The 22,020-nt window shown below is 53.8% G+C and overlaps 1 protein-coding gene across 12 annotated transcripts in view; it reads left to right on the forward strand.

Annotated features, from left to right (window-relative positions):
- EHMT1 (euchromatic histone lysine methyltransferase 1) overlaps positions 1 to 22,020 on the forward strand; it is a 126,505-nt gene that overhangs the window by 46,359 nt on the left and 58,126 nt on the right. For 7 of the 12 annotated variants that reach the window (XM_033122229.1, XM_033122224.1, XM_033122233.1 and 4 more), the window contains 5 exons: positions 4,387 to 4,453; positions 12,571 to 13,127; positions 16,899 to 17,070; positions 20,207 to 20,364; positions 20,537 to 20,725. In XM_033122229.1, coding sequence (XP_032978120.1) covers positions 4,387 to 4,453; positions 12,571 to 13,127; positions 16,899 to 17,070; positions 20,207 to 20,364; positions 20,537 to 20,725 — 1,143 coding nt within the window. Of the gene's footprint in view, positions 1 to 11; positions 34 to 4,386; positions 4,454 to 12,570; positions 13,128 to 16,898; positions 17,071 to 20,206; positions 20,365 to 20,536; positions 20,726 to 22,020 lie in introns of those variants that run through there. The other 5 variants (XM_033122225.1, XM_033122235.1, XM_033122232.1 and 2 more) reach the window with 3 other exon arrangements.

Here is a 22,020-nt window from a genome sequence, read left to right on the forward strand (position 1 = left end):
AACGTCTCGAGGAGAGCAAAGCCTCCCACGAAGGTAAGCAGCAGAGTCCCCGGTGAGGTGGCCACACATGCTCCTCTCACGTTTTCCTTTCTGACTGGTAGCCCTTAAGCCCCTTTTGATAGTTTCCCCTTTCAGTGGGGCTGTCAGCCCGGTCCTGAGGGCATGGCACTCATGGAGGTTTGGTGGTCGTGCTGTGACACCTCCTGGCCACCAAGCTTCAGAGGTGGTTTCTGTGCTTGTTACTTTTGTCGGCAAGACGTGGACATGCTTCGTTTTGATCCGTCCAGGACATGTGCAGAGGGAGTGGGACTCTAATGGTCTCTTCAGACGGCTGGGGGACCTTTGTCTTTGCGACACTGGACGGATGGCAACAGAGTGAGCCTTCTGAGGTAGCTGTTCCAGGGGTGTCTCCGTAAGACGTTGTAAGTCGCCTCCTGACCCCGGCGTCACGGGGACGACTGACGGCGCCCAGTATGTGACGATGCAGCAGACTGAGCGCCTGTGTGGTGGGGCCCTGGGGACGGCAGGGTGCGTGGAGCTGGGCCGGGGTGGCCGGTGGCTCCCTTCCCGTCCCCGTCCCCAGGCAGCTGTGCGCAGGCCATGGAGGCCTTGTCTTTCTCGGTCCCAGACCCAGTCCCAGACCTGGCTCTTGTTCCAGTCTTTAAAATTCAGATCGATAAAATCCTTTAAATCCTCCCATGGGCTTGTCTCTGACTGTCGTCGCACGATGACCCAACCTCTGTTCCAGCCCTGCTTTGTCTTTGACGCAAGGACTCTCCTGAAGGTCATGTCAGCGTTTCTGTGATCGGCCTGCCGGCCGTTGTTGATGTAAAACCTCAGCCGTGGTAGAAACGGGCTGAGCCTGGGTTTGGAGCCTCACGGGCGGGCTGTGCTGTGTGGGCCTGGGCAGGGCCTGGCCCTGTGCCCGACTGCTGCTGTGGACGTGCCTCCCCTCAGGTGAGCTGTGCAGGTGTGGGGAGGGGCTGGCGGGCTGACAGCTGATGGTTGCGTACCGGGGAGGCGTGCTCTGTCCTGGATGGGACTGAAGGTACACTCCTACCCGTGCTGTGTGTGTCACAAACTAGCCGTCAGAAGCGTCGGATACCAGGTGCAGTGAAATTGACGTTGACTGTATTGTGATGCACGATGTCTGATGCATTGTCGTTTCGTGTTAGGTGACAAAGAAGAAAGGACTGCTGTGGGTGGGAAGTGCTGCCCTGTGAGTGGCACACCTGCCACGTGTGCACACACACCTCCTGGCCCCTGAACCACTCAGGTTCAGTGCAGACCCTGTCCCATCCCCACAGTAAATGACTGAGTCAGGGCCCTGGACCCCAGTACGGCCATCCGTCGGCGCCGGACTTTGTCTCCTGCACAGTTGCTCCCCATTCCGACGTGCACGCACTCGTGTGCTTGTTGTGTCTGTGTCCTCCTGTCTGGGCAGCTTCTCAGCCTTTCTCTGGTGACATGCGTTTCTGGAGTGCAGCCCGGTTGCTTTCTAGAAGATCCCTCGTGATTGGGTTCAGTTTGTGTCCTGGTGGCAGAAGCAGTTGTGTTGATGGCTCTTTGTCCACGACTGTCACGTGGTTCAGGCTTCTCCACTGTGGCGTTACTCCTTTCCCTTTGTGATGGAGAAGCATCTTCTGGCAGGACACGCGGAGACGCTGCGAAGACCCTGTTTCTTACGATGCTTTCACCTGCGTGTCAGTGGTGCTTTTCCACTTCCAGCGGTTTCCACCTTCTTTACTGGCTGAAGGAGGGCAGAGCTTCCCGTTTCCATTTGCTCTTTGCCCCGTCACCTACCCTGGTGTGGACTCGTGTGACCGCCGTGTACTCAGTGTGTTCCAGTCTGTTCCTCTTACTAGTTGTTTGGATGCTGCAAGTGCCCCAGGCTGGGCAAGTGGGCGTTCCGTCAGGCTTTTCTGTGTTCTTGTGCCGTGTCCACCGATTTTGAGTCCTTGGACACAACTCTGTTTCTAAACTCCCGTCTGCCCCGCACCCAGTCGCCGCCTCCCGCAGCTGCAGCTCTTTGGGGGAAGTGACCCACCGGCCTCCGGACTCGTGCTTGCTGCTGCAGAGCTGGCCTGGCCTCGGCCGCCGCCATCCCCTCCAGCCCTTCCCCCTGCGATTCCCTCCTCTTGTCTCCGTCCCCTCCTCTGAAGTCTGCGTCCCCTCTGCAGCCTGCCGTCAGCTGAGGCTCTGCTTGCGTGCAAAGCAGCTGCTGCCACGACGTACACGCCTCTGCCCGCAGCCCAGCCAGCGGGGCCTCACGTGTCCAGCAGCTGTTTTGTTTGGTTCTGTGTTGCTAGTACAGGCTTTGCTTCTGCGTCGGGCCCCATGTTCTCTCTTTAACCCTGTCTGGGGTCAGTATTGATTGTGCAGGTCACTGGCCCTTTTGAAAAGGTGATGTAAACCATGTTCCCTGTCTCCAGCTCACAGAGAGCACCTGAGTCGGGAGCTTTCAGCGCCTGCGCTGGTCGCGACCTCGCGTTCGCTCACAGCCCGCTGCGGCGTTCCTGTCCTCACGCAGCAGGTGCCGACTGCACGCGGGTTGTTCCCCAGAGCCCATCTGGTGAGCCCGTCCCATCTGCTGCCATGTGCCACACACCGGGCACTGCCCATGTTGGGGACTGTCAGAACAGGAGGGTCCCTCCTGGTGGGCGGACTGTCAGGCTTGGCCATGTGTCCGGTGCAGGTGCCACCATGGGGTTACTGAGGCGGGTCCAGGAGAGGCTGTCGGGTAGGATGGAGCTGGCCTGGCTGGGTGTGAGGGGCGCGAGGGGCAGCAGAGCCGGGCCCTGTGGCTTCACTGTTCACACTGAAGACTGGCCTCTTCTTGGTGAGGTGGGGAGCCTGTGAGGGCTGACCCTGTAGGAAATGCTCCCCACTGTCTGGGACGAGGTCTCGGAGGCCCCTGGACTTGTCCTGTGTGCCTGGCACCACATTCTAGCTGCTGTGGCGGAGCGGTAAGAGAGATTGCAGAAGGGGCAGCCAATGCTGCCTTCCTGGAGCGTCCGTGAGAGGAGCGGGCGCTGGCCACCGGCCTTCCATCCAGGCCGCTCGATGCTGTGGGCAGAGCCTTTGGCAGGGGCTGGGGGAAGGCCTGTGAGACCACCCCCCAACTGCCCCCGTTCCTGCTTATTCACTCCGCAGCACCCCTCTCAGCTAACCTGGGTGTGTTTCTTCTTCCTCAACTGGAACGGGTCTGTGGTGCTCCCGACAGGACCACAGCCTGTGTCACCTGTTGTCTGTCGCTTCCTGGCTCTGACGGTGGAGACACTGCTGGGGGTAGCCTGGCCTGAGCCCGGCTGCTCCCTGAGGCCAGGTGCTCGCTGATTGTACTTGGCCTCGGCCCACGCACAATGTCTGACCTCTTCCACTCCCGGCAGATGCATTGCTGACAGGATCTCACCCCTGTGCGTGTGTGCACGTGCCTCTAAGAGCCTGGTCCTCTCAGGTCCCCTGAAAGAATCTCCGGGACCCCAGGATCCTCTGCTTGAGGGCCACACATAGTCCCCAGGACAAGCTGGAATTGGCGGGAGGCAGCTGGGCCGTGCTCACGCCCTTTTGGCCTGCCTGCCTGGGCAAGTTCAGCAAGCTGCTGCTGGGAGGGAGCCTTCTGGAAGCGCTGAGGAAGGAGGCGTGTCCTTGAGGTGCTGGGTGGTCCAGGGTGACAGGGCAGGGCCAACAGTGCTCTTAGGAGCCACACTTGGCACCGAGGGAAACCAGCAGTGAGCCCAAGGTTCAGTAGGGACCTTCTGAGGGCACTTTGTTCTGTCTTCTGGAGGACACCTTCCAGAAGCGATACAGTGTTTGGGGAGTTTGCCGGCACATTCTGTGGGGCAGGGCACTTGCTGACCCCTTTGCTCCCTGCAGACATGCGGTAAAGAGCGCTTGTGATTCTGGTCACTTTCCACCCAGACTCTGACCTTCCCAAAGGCAAGAATTTTGTCAGAAAATGGTTCCAGACACTTGTACAGTTCATGTCTCTATATAGCAGAGCAAGCGTTAGTGATGGGGTTTCATGTAATTTTCTTCATGATCCGTTTCTGTGACTTTCGGCAGGTCGTTGGGCATTTGGGATGCTCAGGGGGGTGTGTCAGCAGCAGGATATCCGCAGACAGTTTGTGGTATCCCTGTCACCGCACTGGGGCCGTCGTGCAGGCGTGTGCTGGCCATTCTCATGACAGCGCTGTCTCCAAAGCACAGCGAGTATGGACGCTGCCGCGGCGCTCCCAGTACCACCCTTCCCGGGGGTGCCAGCTGTCCACCCACAGCGAGTCACCCGTGCTTCTGAGTCACACGGGATCCCATTCGGAGAAGGCACGCTGCGAATGCCCAGGCCGCGGGTGGGAACCCCAGCTCACAGCTGTTTCTTTTCTGCAGGCCGTCCCGGCGAAGGGGGAGACGAAGCAGGACCTCTGCCTGAAAACCGAGCTGCTGCGCGAGGAAGGTAAGGGCGCCGGCCGCTCCTGGGCCTCCAGTGACTGCACGTGACCGGGGCACCTGCCGGTGTCGCGTCTTTTTCCTGCCCCGGTTGCTACTTCTTTGCATTTTCAAAACTGGGTTTACTCTCTAGTTTCTCATCTCGCCTTCCTAGACAGATACTCAGGCACACATACAAGATGGCGAGAAAGAAAAGAAAAATCTTCTCAAAGAGGGAAAAGCAGACACTTCAGGTATACGCAGCAAACTGAACGTGACACACAGGTCTCACGGATGTTAATGGCGGCTTCATTCATAGCACGGAGAGCCGAGACCACTCAGGTGTCCCTCACCTGGTCAGGGTGGCATGTAGGCGGCGGCGGAGGTCATGGGCAGAGGACAGCGAGGCTTGTGAATGGAGCCACACCCACAGGCCGTGGCTGTGTGACGTCCTGGGCAGCAGGAAACGGCCTTGGGGACACGCCCTCCCGGCCCCCCCAGGCCTTTTCTAGGGCAGGTGGTGCTGAGTGACGCCAGGCACCGTGTCGCCCCACACTGGCCCTGACCGAGGCCTGCTCTCCCCTTCCCCCGGCGGCCATCCCACCGGCCCTCCACCTCCTGCCACCACATTGTTACTCGCCCTTTGGTGGCTGCAAAGGGGCATCTCATTGTGTTCGGTTTGCATCTCCCTGGTGACTAGTGACATTGAGCATCTTCTCATTGCTCCTGGGCCACGTGTGTCTTCTTTGGAGAGATGTCGGTTCAGATCATTTGCCTATCTTTAAAATTGGCTATAGATTTTTGTTGTTGAATTGTCAGAGTTCTTTATATATTAGAGATAGAAGTTTCTTACCAGATACGTGATTCGCAAATATTTCCTTTCATTCTGTGGCTTGTCTTTTCACTTTCTTGTTGGTGTCCTGTGAAGCACAGAAGTTTTTAATTTTGACGAAGTGCAGTTTATCTGATCTTTCTTAAGTTCTTGTGCTTTTGGTGTAACATCTCTGAAATCCTTGCTTAGTGGAAAGTCACAAAGATTTATGCCTGTGCTTTCTTAAAGTTTTGTAGTTTTACTGCTTACAGTTAGGTCTTTGATGCATTTTGAGTTAATTTTTGTATATGGAGTGCAGTAGGGTCCAGCTTCATTCTTTTGCAAGTGGGTCCCCAGTTGTCCCAGCGCCATGGGTTGAAAAGACCCTTCTCCCCTCACTGCACTGTCCTTGCGCTGGAGAAGGGCAGTCGGCTGCGTGTGCGGGTGTGTCTTGGACTCTCAGTTCCGTCCCACAGGTGGCAGGTTGTCTCTTCTTGTGTTGGACCCGCACCCTCTTCTGCTGCCACTTGGAAGTGGGGGTTGTATGAGGCCTCCCACTGTAGTTTCTGTCTAGTCTTTTGCCCAGACTGGGTCCCTTGACTTTGCCAGTGAGTTCCAGGATCAGCTTGTCAGTTTCTGCAAGTGAGCCAGCTGGAAGTTAGATGTGGACTGTTGAATCTGGAGATGAGTTTCGGGGGTCGCCATCTCAACAGAGCGGTCGGTGTCTTACACGCTGTGAACACGAGGTGCTTTCTGTCTGTTTACATCTTCTTTAATTTCTCTCAATAATGTTTTGTAATTGTCAGTGCACAAGTTTTTGACTTTCTTTGTTAAATATACTCCTAAGTATTACGTTTTTGATGCTATTTCAAATGGAGTTATTTTCTTTCAGTTTGCTCATTGATACTGTATAGAAATACAGTTTGTTTTTGTTTGTTGGTCTCATGTCTTGCAACCTTGCTGAACTCGCTTATTATTTCTAATAGCTCTTTGGACTTCGTTGGGAATTTCTATATATAAAGTCATGTCAGCTACAAGTAGTTAACGTCCCTTTGTCTGAAATCTACTTAGTTTAATGTGTCATTGGAGCTTTCTTCTGCTTATGGCTTGTGTGCTGTATTTTTTTCTCATACTTTTACATTTAACCTGTGTCTTAAAACACACATGTAAAGGGGTTTCTTATACATACCATGTAATAGGGCCTCACTTTTTTATCCAGCCTGACACCCTCTGCCTTCTTGTTGGAGTGTTTAGGTCATCAATTTGTTTTGTTTTAATTGGATCGTGTTGTCCTTTTTTCCTTTGTTCCTTTGTCCCTCTGTTACTGCATTCTTTTGAGCTGAATATTTTTTATGATTCTTTTCCTTATCATCTCTATTGGCTTATTAACTTTACCCCTTTCTTTTTTTTCAGTGTTTGCTCTTGGGCTCACAGTGTTCACCTTTAGTCAGTGTACCTTAAAAACCATTATGCTACTCTGTGTGCAATCCATTATTTTAAACATAATTAATTCCATTTCTTCCTCTTGTCCTTTGTGCTACTATTCCAGGTTTTACTTCTACAACTGTTATAAGCCACAGTATACATTGTTATTATGTTTATTACTTGAAGCATTCAGTTTTCTTTTAACAAAAATTTTTCCTGAGAAAGTAAATTCTTAGATTTCCTCACATGTTTATCATACTCTGGATCCCCTTTTGTAGAGGAGTTTCCGTGGGGCATCATTCCCCTACCACCTGAAGAACTGCATTTAACATTATTTAATGTGCTTTTCTGCTGGTGACTAATTTTCTCAGCTTCTGTTTGTCTGAAAATACTGTTTGAAGGATATTGTGTTGGGTATAGAATTTCAGGAGAATAGTGTTTTCTTCCAGCAGTTTAAAGATGTCCCATGGCTTCCTGCTTGCGTAGTTGAACCAGAAATGGGGAGTCATTCTTACCGTTTCTCTGTATGTGCTGTCTCCTCTTGTCGGATCGCGTTAAGGCTTGCTCTATCACTGATTCTCAGCAGTTTGATTATGTTGTGTTGGATCAGTTTGTGCCTGTTTTGCTTGGAGTTCAGTAAGCTGCTTTTGTTCACTGATTTTATTGTTTTCATCAAATTTGGAAAATATTTGGCAAAAAACATTTTCCAGCCATTGTTTTTTCAAATGTATGTTTTTTTACTTCCTTCCATTGTGGGCACTGCAAAGTCGGTTTTGAAATAATCCCACGGTTCAGGTCGGCTTGATTCACTTCTCAGCCTTTCTTCTCTCTGGGCTTACTTTGCATGGAGTCTGTGGTGTGTCTCCAGGGTCTCTGATCTTTTCTGTTGTGTCTGGTCTGATGCGAGGGTTGTCCTGTGATAACTCCTTGCAGATCCCGTTTCCATGTTCACAGCTTCCACTTGGGTGGACGCGTGTAGTGCGGGTATCTTTCGATCTTGTAGTTTTCTGTGTTCAGAGTTTCCTTTCAATATTTGCAGTGCTATAATAGTGATTTTTTTAAATTTAAATTTTTTTTGCGGGGGGAACGGGGAACAGTATGCATTTCCAGGACTTTTTTTTTTCCCAAGTCAAGTTGTTGTCCTTTCAGTCTTAGTTGTGGAGGGCGCAGCTCAGCTCCAGGTCCAGTTGCCATTTTCTAGTTGCAGGGTGCACAGCCCACCATCCCTTGCGGGAGTCAAACCAGCAACCCTGTGTTTGAGAGGACCCGCTCCAACCAACTGAGCCATCCGGGAACTCAGCGGCAGCTCAGCTCAAGGTGCCGTGTTCAATCTTAGTTACAGGGGGCAGAGCCCACCATCCCTTGCAGGACTCGAGGAATTGAACTGGCAGCCTTATGGTTGAGAGCCCACTGGCCCATGTGGGAATCGAACCGGCAGCCTTCGGAGTTAGGAACATGGAGCTCTAATCACCTGAGCCACCGGGCCGGCCTCTAATAGCGATGTTTAACATGCACACCTGCTGGCGCCAGCATCTGTTACTCATGGGTGTTTCATTGACTTTTCATTATGGATTCTCTTGATTTTTTTCATTTCGTTAATTTTTGAATAGTATAGTTGGTGCATTGGATATGGTGTTGGATTTGGTTATCTTTTTTCCAAATAAATTCTTGGGCTTTTCTAGGATACTTGATAAATTAACTTGCAGATGAGTTTGGCCTCTTCTCAGCCTGTTTACAAACATTTTTAGCACTGAAAAGGAGCAACCTCCCATCAGAGGTTGGTTTGTTGTTGTTATTTGAGGAGTTTTATCCAGGTAACAGGTGGAGTTCAGCCCTAGTACTCAGACAGTAGCCATTTGGGATCTCGACTGAACCGTCACTGAGAACCTTCTTTCTCTTGGTCAGACTCCTGTTGCTCGACTCACATCTGTGACTGAGGATTGAGTTTTCTGGTGTGTGAACAAGCAGAATCGCTCTATTTATTTAGTTTTTCTTAGCCACACGTTATATTTTTCAGTGTACAGTTCTTCACCCCTGAGTATTTCGTATTTTCTTAGACTGTTGTAAATAGTGTGTTTAAAATTTTATTTTCTAATTCTTTATTGCTAGTATGTAGATTTGCAGTTTATCTTTTCTAATTGAACTTTATTTTGAGATAATTATAGGTTCACATGCAGTTATAACACTAATGACGTGAGATCTCATGTGCCCTTCACCCAGTTTCCCCAGGTGGCAACATCTTGCAAAACTGTAGCACATTCTCCACCAGGAGCTCGACCTGGATGCAGTCATGCTCAGCCGCCCCAGTTTTTCAAGTACTCGTTTGTGTGTGCATTTATCTCTGCATTTTTATCACATGTGTAGGTTCATGCGTCCACCCACTGTCGAGATACTGAGCACGTCCATCACACGGTTCCCCCAACCCGCCCGTTACCCTGTGTACCATACCTCGGTCCCTCACTTCCATCACCGTGCATTTTATCCCTGGCAGCCAGTAATTTGCTCTTTAGTTCTGCAGTCTTTTCCATTAAAAGGTTATATAAATGGCATTACACTGTACCCTGCCTTTGGGATCGCGGTTTTCTTTTCTCTCAGCACGATTCTTTGGGTCTCACCCAAGTCACTGCGTGTGTCAGTAGTTTGTTGTTTCTCTTTGTCCCTGAGTGTGTTACACACGTGGATGGGCCAGTTTACTTCACCACGTACTGGCTGAAGGACATGGGGTCGTTTCCAGTGCTCGTCTGTTAGAGTGAGGCCGCCGTGAGCATTTGTGTTCACTTCTGTTTGGTCATAACTTTCCATCTCCGGGATGGATGCTCACAGGTGCTTTTGCTGTCACAGATAAGTGTGTATGTTTAGTTTTATAAGAGACCACCCAAACTGTTTCCAGAACATGTGCCCCGTTCAGTTTCCCAGCACCCACCATGGGAAACGAGGCCCCAGTGTCGCCCACCCTGGCGTGTCCGTCTTTTATTACAGTGTCTCTGGGTGTGAAGCGTGGGGTCTCCTCGTGGGTTACATTTGTTACTGTGGGCGGTTGAGAAGTTGTTGGCTTTGAGGAATTGCATTTTATCAGTTTTGCTTTTAGGGATTTTTGTGCTTTTGGTGTAAAGGGTAAGACAAGTGGCCTAGATCACAATCCCGAAGGTTTTTTGTATTTTTTTCTAAACGTTTCCTAGTTGTAGATCTTTTATCTACGTTTCTTTTTTATTTTGAGTTAATTTTTATGTAAGGTCTGATGAGGTTTAGATCAGGTTCCTTTTTATAATTAATCTTTCCAAATTCAGTCATTGCTTCGGGTAGCTTCCATAGCGGTTACTCTGGCTTTGTACCGACAGGGTCATGTCAGCTAGGAATAGATTATGCCGCTGCTTTCTGAGCCTCTTGTTCCTTTTTCTTGCTTGATCGATTGCACTGAGCGGAATTTCAGAATACTGTGGGATACAGACGCTGGAATTCCAGATGTAAGAACCTTCTCTACTCATGCTCTCAAAGCACTTCTGCACAGCATGTGGGCTCCCCCACTCAGCAATTCTCCGCTTCTCTGGGACGCCAGCTCCTGTCCTTCAGTTCAGTTGCCTTCAACACGACCTCCCTGGAGATGGTGTCAGATGCCACACGCTCAGGCCTCAGTCCCGCAAGATTGCCCCCCCACTTCAGAGGGCAGCCACAAGCCAAAGGTCCCCAGGACTTCTGACCAACTGGCTGAAAACTGGAGGTTCCCCGGGGCCCCTGTTCAGGTTTGGTAATTTGCTGGAACACTCAGAACTCTGGGAAACACTTTACTTATTGTTACCAGTTCATTATAAAGGATACAACGAACAGGCAGGTGGAGGAGATGCACGGGGGGGCGGGGCACGGGCGTCCACACCCTCCACCCCACACCCTCCCCGCATGGATGTGTCCCCAATCTGGACGCTCTCTGAGCCCGTGGCTCAAGGGATTCACCAAGGCTTCGTCATGGAGGCCTGATAGGTGAGGTTATTAACTCAGTTTCCAGCTCGTCCCCTCTCTCCGGATGTGGGGGCTGGGCTGAAAGTTCTAAGCTTCTGATTGTGGCTGACACTTGCTGGTGACCAGCCCCATCCAGGAGCCACGCAGAGTCTCCTCATTAGAGCAAAGGACACTCCTGTCACCCAGGAAATTGCAGGCGTTTAGCAACTTTGTGTCAGGAGCCAGGGTCAGAAAACCTTTGTAATCAGATTCGTCTTTTTCCTGTTACTGTTGCGAGTTATGCTTTTGGTGTGTACCCAAACTTCCCTGTTTCTAGGCCATAAGTCTATTTCCCTACATGTTCCCGTGTTAACTGCGAGGTTTTCAGACCGTCTAGGATGAGGGTTCTCAAATTGAAGTGTGCGCAGGAAGCACCAGAGATTTCGCTGGGGCCGGATGTGCGTGTCCTGCTTGAATTCCGAGGTTCCGACCTGGCAGGGCTGGGCTGGGCGCGGGTCCTGCTGCAGCCACGTCTGCGGCCCACCTCCCGGGCCTGACCCTCGGGAGCCTGTGTGCCGCTGCCTTCGCCGCTGTTTCTGACTGACTTCAGAAGAGGGCTGCGGCGCTGCTCGGTGCCCCGCCGACACTGATGGGGCATCATTGAGTTTATGGATTTAATTTGACGTGACTTGACATCTTGGTGTTTTTGTCATCTATTGAGGATCATGAAATGCTTTAATTAAATTTTCTTCTCCTCGGAGGCTTTGGGTAATCTTTGTTAAAATTCTCCACCCCTTGCAGTTTCTCCTGATTTTGTGAACAGTGTCTTCTTTCCCCCTCATGTACATTCTACTTCATGCTGGCGTAGAAAAATGCCTGTGGGTTTTCTCTCGATTTCGAGCTCAGCTATATTGCTCTTGTGTTTTAGCTGCTAATTGAGTCTGTCTTTAAAAGTGAGCGATTGTGTGAGGTGTGGAGGACGGGTTCCGTCCCTTTATTTCCAGTCCTTGATCCTCATTTCTTCCTGTTCCTTTGGGAGGGCCAGTTCTCCCACCCCTGTGTTAGCACTTTTCGTTGTTAGCGGACGGCCTCAGGTTGTTTCTGACCATACGTGGGATTCATTTAATGAGTTTGAACGAGCGTGTTTGCTGCACTGTGTGCTTTGTCACCTTCTCCGAGCTAAGTAAGTGCCCACCTATGGTGGGTTTTTCAAAAGTAATCATGTTTTCATTCAGAAAGTACTTACTGCATTACGTGCCAGGGCCTGTTTGTATGCTCAGGATACGGCAGGGGACAGGCAGACAAAACCCTGCCTCGTCAACTTTCACACTAGGGGTGGGGGGACAGTGTACACCATGCCTGGCGAAGCGTGGGAGGCGGAACCTGTAGAGTCGGGGCCGGGGACCATGACTGGTGGAGCCTTGAACGCGATCTGCACCCTGGGCCGTATTCCAGGCCTGTGAGCTGCAGTCAGTGAGGTTACACGTGCTTGTGGGTCTCCTGATGGGAAGTGCAGTTCTTTGTGACCGACCCCGACCGGTCGGCCAGGGTGTTACCACGGCTTCAGAGCGGGGCTCTGGCTGCACATATGAGCGCGGGGCCCTTTCGGGGTTTCGGACCCGTTTTCTCTAACTGCTTTAGTGAAGCTGCTTCGGAAGCCTTGTTTTCTGCCTCGGCCGTGCCTCAGCCTGCGCCATGATTTGTCTTGTGCCTCTGACTGCAGACTGTGTCCCTTGGCAGGACTGCAGGGTGCCAGGCAGCCCATTGTGTGGGCTCAGGGCAGACTCCCCTTCTCTGACCTGGTCTTCCGCAGACTTCACCATCTGACTAAACTGAAGGTTTAAGATCGCTTTTTATACTTAGTCCATCTGAACATACGTGTTTGTACGTGAAGTAGACGCCAGTTCCCAACAGTTTCGTGTGAAATCGTAGCTGTGGTGTGAGTGCAGCCACTGACTCTTCTCCTCTGTCCGCAGAGCCCTCTATGGCCGCCGATGAAGGCCCCGCCGACAGGCCGGCAGGAGAGGCCCCCGTGGCCGCCGATGGTGAAGCCAATGGGCCCTGTGAGAGGAGCGATGCCAGCAGGCACCTCAGCACAGCAGAGCACACTCAGGAAACTGCACACGGCAGCCCCCCGGAAGGTACCAATAGACTCACCCGGATCGCGGAGAACGGGGTTTCAGAAAGAGACACTGAAGTGGGGAAGCAAAATCACGTCCGCACTGACGACCTCACGCAGACCGCTGTCGTCGGGAGCAACGGGCTCGTGCTGAGTAAAGCAGCCCCGCCGGAGCCGCCCTCTCGGGGCCCCAGCGCTGTGGCACCCGCTCTGCCTGGTCATGCCGCGAAAACCCTGCCTGCAGCGGCTGGCAGAGGGAGGACTCCCGGTGCTTTTGCTCAGATGCCAGCCGCAGTGCCAGCCAAGCCTGGGGACGGGAGTAGAGACGCAGAGGACAAGAAGCCCCCGGCCCCAGGCACCGACGTCAAGATTCACAGGGCACGGAAGACCATGCCGAAACCCGCCCTGGGCCTGGTAATGTGCCCGTCGCCGGGCTCCTGTCGCGCCGCTCGCGCTGTTTCCTCTGTCTCCTCTTTGGGTGTAGATGGACGACTGCACAAAGGAGAAGGGTCAGGGAATAGCAGTGGTCACCCGGCTGGTGGTGACCTGGGGGCCGCAAAGGGTTGGGACAAGAGCGGCATCGCAAGGGCCCCTGTCGGCCGCTCCCCGGGCTTGGTCTTGTAGCCGCTCCTGCCTGCACGGACACCGCGCCTCCTCTGCTTTGGGCCTGGCGGGTGTCCTGCCAGCTTCACACCCACCTTCCCCTGTCTCATTGGGAAATGAGTAATAGGAAGTGTCACAGAAGGGAGGGGAGAAGGGACCGCACTGAAGACGTGCCCAGGTCTCCTTCGTCCTCGCACCCAGCCACGACTGGCTCAGGGTTTTGCTGAGGACAGGTGGTCTTTCCTGAGTTCGCACTGGGTGCTCAGGGTTTGCTGCCAACAGCCCGTCTGTCTGTCTGTCCGCAGTCGCGTTTGCTCTCCCAGGTCCCTGTTGTCTCGGCGCGGGGTGAATTCTAGGTTTGTGGTCAGGCCCCCTTGGGACTGCACAGGCCTGGCTTCGCTGGGCAGCGTTCTGACATCAGTCTGATCGTCCGGCGTCGTGGGCCAGCGCGCTCTCCTCTTCGCAGCCCTCCCACGGACCCTGTGGGACAGACTGTGGGTCTGGGGACGTGCGTGGATGGCTGCTCCCTGCGTCTAGTTCCTCACTTGCTCTGATGTTCTTGCTGGTCATTCCGCAGGTTGATATTTTTAGTTTCGACAACTATTTTTTCATACCCAGACCTCTGATTGGCCCTTTCGTTTAAGAAAGCCATGCTTTTAGCTGTGTCTTGTCCTGTCCTCCCCAAGACGTTTGTGACGGTTCTTTTACTGTCTGGCTTAACTGCTGTCCTGTGGGACTGGACACTTCATGTTGGGGCGACTCCCCTTTACCTCTGAGACTCTGCAGTGGCTGACTGAGCCGTGACTGGGGCGGCTGGGGCTATGCTGTGCGTGAAGGGAGCAGTGTCTGCTTCCTGCCTTCAGACCCAGGCACTGCCGGGCGTGTTGGAGGAAGACTGAAGCTCTTCACAGAGCTGCTGAGTCACGTTCAAGCAGAGCCCTTCGTGCCGAGGGTGGGCTGCTGGTAGGTGTTGTGGGGTGGGGGGCTGTCACAGAGCCCTGCAGGATGGGCCGTGCCCACAGCGCCACAGCCCCAAGCAGGAGAGACGCAGTCCTGACAGGCCCACAGGGCTGCTGCGTTCAGGCTGAGTGAGTCCCCTGGGGAGGCCATGAGAACCCAGCTGCATGGACTGAACGCAGGCTGGGCACTAGCGGCATGTTGGCCTGGACTCAGAGATGGGGACGCATTGTTTTTAAATTGTGGTAAAACATGTGACACAGATCATACTCTCAGTCACTTTTTGGTGCCAGCTCAGTGGCATTAGGCGCAGTCACAATGTCGTGCGGCCACCACCTCCCTCATCTCCCGAACTTTCTCGTCTCCCCAAACTGACACTCTGTCCCCTTTACACACTCACACCCCACCCCGCCCCAGCCCTGACCCCCATCTACTTCCTGTCTCTGAATATGACTCCTCTGGGGACCTCCTGTGAGGGGGTCCTGCAGGGTTTGTCCTTCTGGGACGGGCTCGTTTCACTGAGCAGTGTCCTCAGGATCCGTCCACGTGGTAGCGGGTGTCAGGACCTCCTTCCTTTCAGGGCTGTGACATTCCACTGTGTGGAGGGACCCCGTTTGGTGTATCCGGTCCTCTGTCGGTGGACACTGGGGGTGCTCCCACCCCACCCCTGGGCTGCCGTGGACGTGGGGTGCCAGTCTCCCTCTGAGACCTGCTTCCAGCTCTTCAGGTGCCTCCCCAGGAGTGGGATCGCTGGGTCCCAGGGTAGTTCTGTGTTTAGCTTTTCGAGGAACCCGCATACAGTTCTCCACGGCGGCTGCTCCCTTTCACATTCCCACCCGCAGTGCACGAGGCTTCCCTCTTCTCCACCTCCTCGCCAGCACTTGTTTTTGTTTTGTTTAAATTGAGGTATAATTGACAATTGTCTGCTTTTGGTTTTGTTTTAATTTTTTGTAGTAGCCATTTTAATGGGTGTGAGGTGGTATCTCAGTGTGGTTTTGATTTGCATTTCTCTGATGACTAGAGACGGTGAGCATCTTTCCATGTGCTGGTTGGCCATTTGTGGTCTTTGGAGAAACGTCTATTCAGATGCTTTGCCCATGTTTTAATGCTGTTGTTTTGTTGTTGAGTCGTAGAATTCTTCGTATATTCTGGATATTAGTCCCTGATCAGGTATATGACTGGCAAATATTTTCTCCCATTCCTTGGGCTGCCTTTTTAGTCTGTTGTTTGTGTCCTTTGATGCACAGAAGTTTTTAATGTTTTAAAAAATAATTTTTATACACATCATCTTGCACATTCCTTTGCAAAAGTGAAGTTTTACCCCCTGAGGATAGCTCCCTCCCCCTTTCTTACGCCTCCCCCCACACTCCGGTTCAAGCCGTTGTTTCTCAGTCTAGTTGTGTAGGACACAGCTCCTTGGCCCCTGCTGGTATTATGAGCTTTGCGCTCCCCCCTGGCTGTGGCAGTTGGTTGCTGGTTGCTGGTCGGCCGCTCACAGCAGCTCACGGCAGCTCTCGCTGGCTGCCAGCCACTCATGTTGGCCACTGGCTACTCCGGTCAGCACAGCAGCCCGCGGCAGCCCATGCCAACCTCTAGCCGCTCACGGCAGCCCAGCTCCCGGGAGAGCTGTTGTTCACAATCTTAGCTGTAGAGGGCGCAGCTCACTGGCCCATGTGGGAATCGAACTGGCGACCTCCGTGTTAGGAGCACAGCGCTCCAACCACCTGAGCCACTGGGTTGGCCCCAGAAGTTGTTAATTTTGAAAACTTCGAGTTATTTGTTTTTTGTTGCCTGTGCTTTGGATTTCATCCTCAAGAGTTCATTGTCAAGTACGTTGTCATGAAACTTTCACCATTTCCTTGTGAGAGTTTTATAAAAGTTTTAGGTCTTCGAGTTTTTGAGTTTTTGTATCTAGTGAGGGTCCAACTCCTTTTTTGTGTGTAGATGCCCAGCTTTTGCAGCTGTGTTTGTTGAAAGATGCGTATTACTTGACTATTTATTCCACCTACTGCATGCCTGAGGAAACTTGGTTGAATCGCATTGGGTTTGGGACAAAACCGTGTCAAGGCTGTAGGGCCTGGTGGGTCGGGCAGTCTGGGCTGAAGGCAGGGCCGGGTAGATGTTGGTATCACAGGTGCCGGAGTCTTGGAAGGCTGGGGATACAGGCAGAGTTGTGAGCTGGGCCCAGCCGTGAGTAGGGAGTTGTTACAGTGCCACGTTGCACATACGCCATGGGACTTTTGCATGGGGCCGCCAGCCGTGATGAACTGGCAGGCACCTTAGGAGAGCTTTCTGATGCTGCCTACCGGGTGTTTTTAACTCGGTAATAGTTTATTACCGAAAGCAGGGTCTGGCATGGCGGGCAGACTTTCTCTGTGCGGGGTCAGCTTGAGAATACGTAGGTGTTGCACAGGCAGTCACTGCTCTCCTTCACTGTACGAGTGTCAACATGTCCTTGGCTCACACGCTGACCTGGGTTCCTGGGGCCAGGCGCAGCGTCGTCCTCTCTCAGTAACTACTCAGACGACGGGCACTTGTGGGGCCAGGAGCTGTACTTTGGGCACACTGTGCCAGTGACCGTCTGCTCGTGCATACTTATAGTTGTTCATTGTCTTTGTTGTGAAGCATGCAGCCGGCAAGGATCCCCGAGAAGCTCGAGACCACGAGGAGCCAAAAGAGGAGATGAGCAAAACCATTTCTGACTTTGGACGACAGCCGCTCTTACCGCCCTTCCCACCCCTGCACCAGTCGCTACCTCAAAACCAGTGCTACGTGGCCACCACAAAGTCACAGACAGGTATGAGAGACCCCCTGGCTGTGAGTGCCCTCTGAGCGTGTGTGACAGAGCCACACCTGCTGAGCGAGAGTCACGTGTGACTGGTGTGTGTGCTCGTGGTAAGCGACGGGTGAAAATCATGTGTGACGGGCGTGCGTGTGCTTGGGGTGATGACGGCTGGAGTCTCAGGCCCTGGGCCCCCCATAGCCTGCACAGGGCCGTCTGACCTCTGCTCTAAAGCTCCTCGGATCCTTACCGCGCCTTCTCGGCTAATTGTCAGCCCCAAGATGAATGAGGTTGTCTTTACTGAACCCGCACTGCCGTGTTCCAGTCGGGGAGTAGACTGGGTTTGGAACTGGCCCCGTTTATGTGGCGGCGAGGCCAGTGGGTTGAGGGTGTGTGGACGGCAGCTCCTCCTCGCTCTGTTGTCTGGCACTTCCCCAGGAGCGGCTCCCATTGTCCCAAGCTTCTGTTCGCAGAAGTTGGGGTCCTGAACATTTCGTTTTTGTGGGACGGAGCCTTGTGCAGGGGGTGTGGGTAGTTGTGCCATGATTGCGAGGCACGGACTCAGCCTGGCAGTGGGCTTGCTGGGCTGTCCAGCTGGACGGCTGGATGGGCATCATGAGCTGGTTGGTGCCGTCTTCCCCTGGACTTTGAGTACTTCACACTCCAGCATGGCGAGAAGTTGTGTAGGGAATTTCTCTGTGCACAGGTGTGTGTTCTCCCCACGTGGAGCTGTTCGTTTCTGATGCATGAGGAAGCCACGGGTGTCGGGGGTCCTTCAGCTCTCAGTACCTCATTGCTGCTCCCTCAGCCGGCTGCGGGAGCACCCCACCGGGCCATGCTCGGCTCTGTTATAGGATCCAGCCAGGGCGACAGCCACTTGGTGGTGCCTTCTTAGTCTTCTTAAAATCTGGAATGTTCTTTGTGTGGGTCACTGCTATTTCCCTGGGTCGGGGTCAGGCTGTGGAATGTCCCCAAGGGGTGTGTGTCCTACTGCATTTCCTTGGGTGTGGTGGTGCTGTTTGTTGCCACCCGAGCACGTACCCCTGTCACACCGTGGTCTGAAGGCCCCTCACTCATAGTTACCGTTTCCCAAATGGTGGTCAGTCTGTGTCCTGGGAGGGCAGGCTTGGGGCTCTGCACTTGCCCTGCTTCTCCTCACATCCTGCCCGGTGGTTCAGATGGTTCAACATCTGAGGTCGTCTGCCGGACTGATCACCATGGGGGTGGGGGCTGACCCCCTGGTTCCTGCTGTTGATTAAAGGGGTTTCTACCAGATCGAAGTGCTTCACCTTCACGTCCGTTTATGGATTTACTTTTCAGTACGTGGGTCCTTACTCGCGTGTCTGGGCTCTATTTCCTCACCTCGCTAGGACACTGTCCCAGGTTTGTCCCCTCAGGCTGGCTCCTGCGTGCTCTGATGTGGCCCCAGGGCTTTGTGATGACTGGCCGGCTTGTCCGACCGCCGTCTAGTCCTGCGATTGGCTGCTGCCCTGGAAGGGTGCCCTGTTGTGTCTGTCAGAGCGTGGGAGTTAGGGAACGGGGTCATTCGGTTGCCCCTACCCTGCTCTTTGGCTATTTTGACTCATTATTAACTGTTTCAAACAGCTAAATCTGGCACTTTGCAAAACCATGGAATTGGTAAGGATTGGCAAGCAGTGTCAGAAGTCAGTGTTTCTCTTAGAGTGTTAAGATATTTCCTATTTTTCCTTTATCATTTCGTCATCTCTTTAATCTGAGTTTTCCAGAAAGATACGCTCAGTGGGTTTCGCAGTTTCCCACCGTTAGTCCTTCCACAGCTTCGTTCTCAGTCGGCTGGAAACGGGGCTAATTAGCATCTTTGTCTGGGGCAGTATTAGGCAGCTCCCGGTTAGCTGAGCGGTCTGGTATAGATGCTCGCCCAGTCCCAGCCGCTCCTCGTCCTGCAGCCCCGGAGGGCGCAGAAGTCACGATTTCTGTGCCTGCAGGTGTCACCCACAGAGGGGGCAACCTCACGGCCACCTCGCCTCATTATAGCGTTGCTTGTGCGCCTGTCAGCATCGTGTGGACACAGAACATCCACTCGGTGTGGCCCTTGTGGACACAGGCCGTTGTGACAGAGTTCGTGCAGACCTGGAAGGGGGCAACCTGTCGGCTTTGTTCTGCAAACCCCACTCTTCTCTGCCCAGGGGTGCGGTCTTCCCGTGAGAGGGTGGAGCCGGCACCGGGGTCACCTCTGGGACTTAAGACTGCAGGTCGCCGTGGGTATGGTCCTGGAAGGTCCTGTCCTTTCCAGCCTGGGCACTGCAGGGGGGCCCGCATGTTACAGAGCACATGCTGCTGTCCCTCGTAAGGTTGCGCAGGGTTGGGCCGCGTGCTGGCACACCTGCCCTGCCCTAGCTCGTATCCTTGAGGTGACCGCTGTGCTGCAGGACCACGTGGCGGCCGTCCCCAGGCGGAGGCCCACCAGCTCTCTTCCACGCCGCACAATCCACGCAGTCTTGGCGGCTGGCCCTCCCAGCTTTCTTTTCCTCCATTTTGTAGAACTAGAGAAAAGGTACTGCTTCAGCCTTTAGTAGAGTTCCTCTGTGTTAGAGCCACAATTCTCAGACTTTTTTGAAAGCCTGGAACTTGTAAAAAAAAAAAAACAAAGTACTGTAGAGAGCGTCATTCTGCAAACCAGTCAGCCTGCAGCTGCTGCATCAGGACGGTTCAGACCCACTCGGTCCCCCACTGGCCCTGCGGACTTCCAGTCACTGCAGGGTTCTCATCCCCCTTGGTTCCGGGACTGCCGAGTAAGGGGCAGGGTGGGACGGGTCGCTGTGGGCACTGCTGCGTGGCCGTCCTTTAGCAGTGGACGCGTCTAGAGACATGTGACAGACACTCATGGGGCAGACACCCTGCCCGTGACCCTTGCTGTCCGCCCACAGTAGTCCGGGCAGGGCTCCTGCTTCTGATGGTTTGTGGCTTCTCCTTCTCTGGTGGCAGGTCCCTGCCTGCATCTGCACATGCAGTTTGTTGTGAAGAAAACAAACAGCCCAGGCCATTTCCGACCAGTAAGAACTGCCACCACCGTGTGTTGTGCTGATAATCTTGTAAACGGTCACCTGCCTTTGAAAAACATTTGAGTGGCATTTCTTTTCCTTTCTTGTCCCCTTTTGACTTTTTTTTTTAGCTTCCTTGCCTTTTGTTTTAGCAGCTGCAGTATCTCGGAAGAAAAAACGAAGAATGGGGACCTATAGCCTGGTTCCTAAGAAAAAGACCAAAGTGTTAAAACAGAGGACGGTGATTGAGATGTTTAAGACTATAAGTCACTCCACAGCGGGCTCGAAGGTAAGGGTTGCTCGCTGCGTGCACCGTGTCAGCGCCCGCGCCGGTGCCAGGCCCCGGGCCCAGGAGCACTGCATGAGGCAGACGACCTGGGTCGCCTCCACTTGAGGCCCTGCACGCCCTGCCCGGTGCGCGGTTGCAGGCTGTGCTGACGCTGAACGTTGGCCTGTTCCAGGGCGAGAAGGAGCTGGGCGACAGCGCCCTTCACGTGAACGGCGAGAGCTTGGACGTGGACTCGGAGGATGAAGACTCAGAGGAGCTGGACGAGGACGAGGACCAGGGGGCCGAGCAGGCCGTCGCTTTCCCCCCCGAGGACAGCAGGACTCTGAAGGACGGCGTGTCGGGGGCAGACCCCGCGCACAAGGTAGGCCTCCCATGGGGAGCCGGACGCCGCGTCCCGGAGCGCCCAGGCCTCCTGCACCCGTGGCTTGTGACTGGGCCTGTTGTCTGTGTTCTCTGGGGTTTTCAGTTGTTTTGTGTGCGTCAGAGGAGTGTGTGTCGTCCTGCGCCGCGTTCACTGAGGTAGTTTCCCAGCCGCTTCAGGCTCTGCCGGTCGGAATCATCAGGTGTGAGCGTGTCCCTGGCGGCTGCCTGTCCTGGCCTCGGCCTTTCAGTGCCAGGCATTGTGCAGGCACAGGCGCAGGGTCTCTGAGCTGTAGGGCTGCTGGCTGCCTGCGGTCTGTGAACGCCTGGTGTGTCCTTGTCCTGGGCTTCGTCCGTGCCCGCCCGAGGACAGACTCTGGGAGGTGGCAGTGCTGTGGTCCCTGCCGGCCGGGCCCTGCCTACAGGTGGCCTGGGGCTTAGAACTGGCCCAGGGTCTCCAGGACCATGGAGGGGTATGATTCTGCACAGACCGTGGTGCTTGGGCTGAGTTCTGTTCTTTCAGTTCTGAGAGGACTAAGTTAGGGGCCCTTGGGGAGCAACACAGACAGCTGTGACTTTACCATCCCCGTCTCAGACTCTGAGAAAAGTCTCATCTTGTCTGTCCCAGCTGGTGAGTTCCCCTGAAGCTCACGTAGGCAGGTAGGTTCAGGCGAGCACAGTGACCACAGCAGTCCAGCCAAAGGACCTGGCGATTTGTCCCTGTGCTGCACTCCGCGTCCCTGTGTGCTGTGGGTGCAGCCCACACGCGCACCGTGTCCTCTAGGTCAACTTTCAGACCCATCTTTAGCCAGTTAATGCCCGTTCTTCTCCTTTAGCAGGTTTTGGGGCAAATTTTACGACCTTGCCATAGCTCTTAGGTAAATATTCAAAAGTAAATTGGTGAAAATGCTAACATTATAGATTTAAAGGGAATTTTAAAATTGTTTGTTTTAAAATTTCATTTATTAGTGTTTTTCCGTTCATAGAGAGAAGTGTTGGAAGGAAACGCACAGTATCCTAATTCCCTGGGTGACGTTCTAAATGGTAGTTGTAGGAGCCCCTGCGCCCCACCCGGCCAGTAAGTCCCACCCCCTGGTCCCGGCCCCCCTCCCCCCACAGCCCCACCCATGCAGCGCCCTCTCCTGACTCACTGTGTGGCTGCAGTCCCCTTGCCCACCCTGGCAGTGTGCACTCGGCGGCTTCCTACGGGGGCACCCGCGCCACCCCTGTGAGCGTGCTCGTGGGCAGTGAGCCGAGTGCATCTGAAGCGCACAGCTAGCTCCCTACCAGGCCACC

The sequence above is a fragment of the Rhinolophus ferrumequinum genome, chromosome 12 (genome assembly GCF_004115265.2).
Source record: "Rhinolophus ferrumequinum isolate MPI-CBG mRhiFer1 chromosome 12, mRhiFer1_v1.p, whole genome shotgun sequence".
NCBI classification, from domain to species: Eukaryota; Metazoa; Chordata; class Mammalia; order Chiroptera; family Rhinolophidae; genus Rhinolophus; species Rhinolophus ferrumequinum.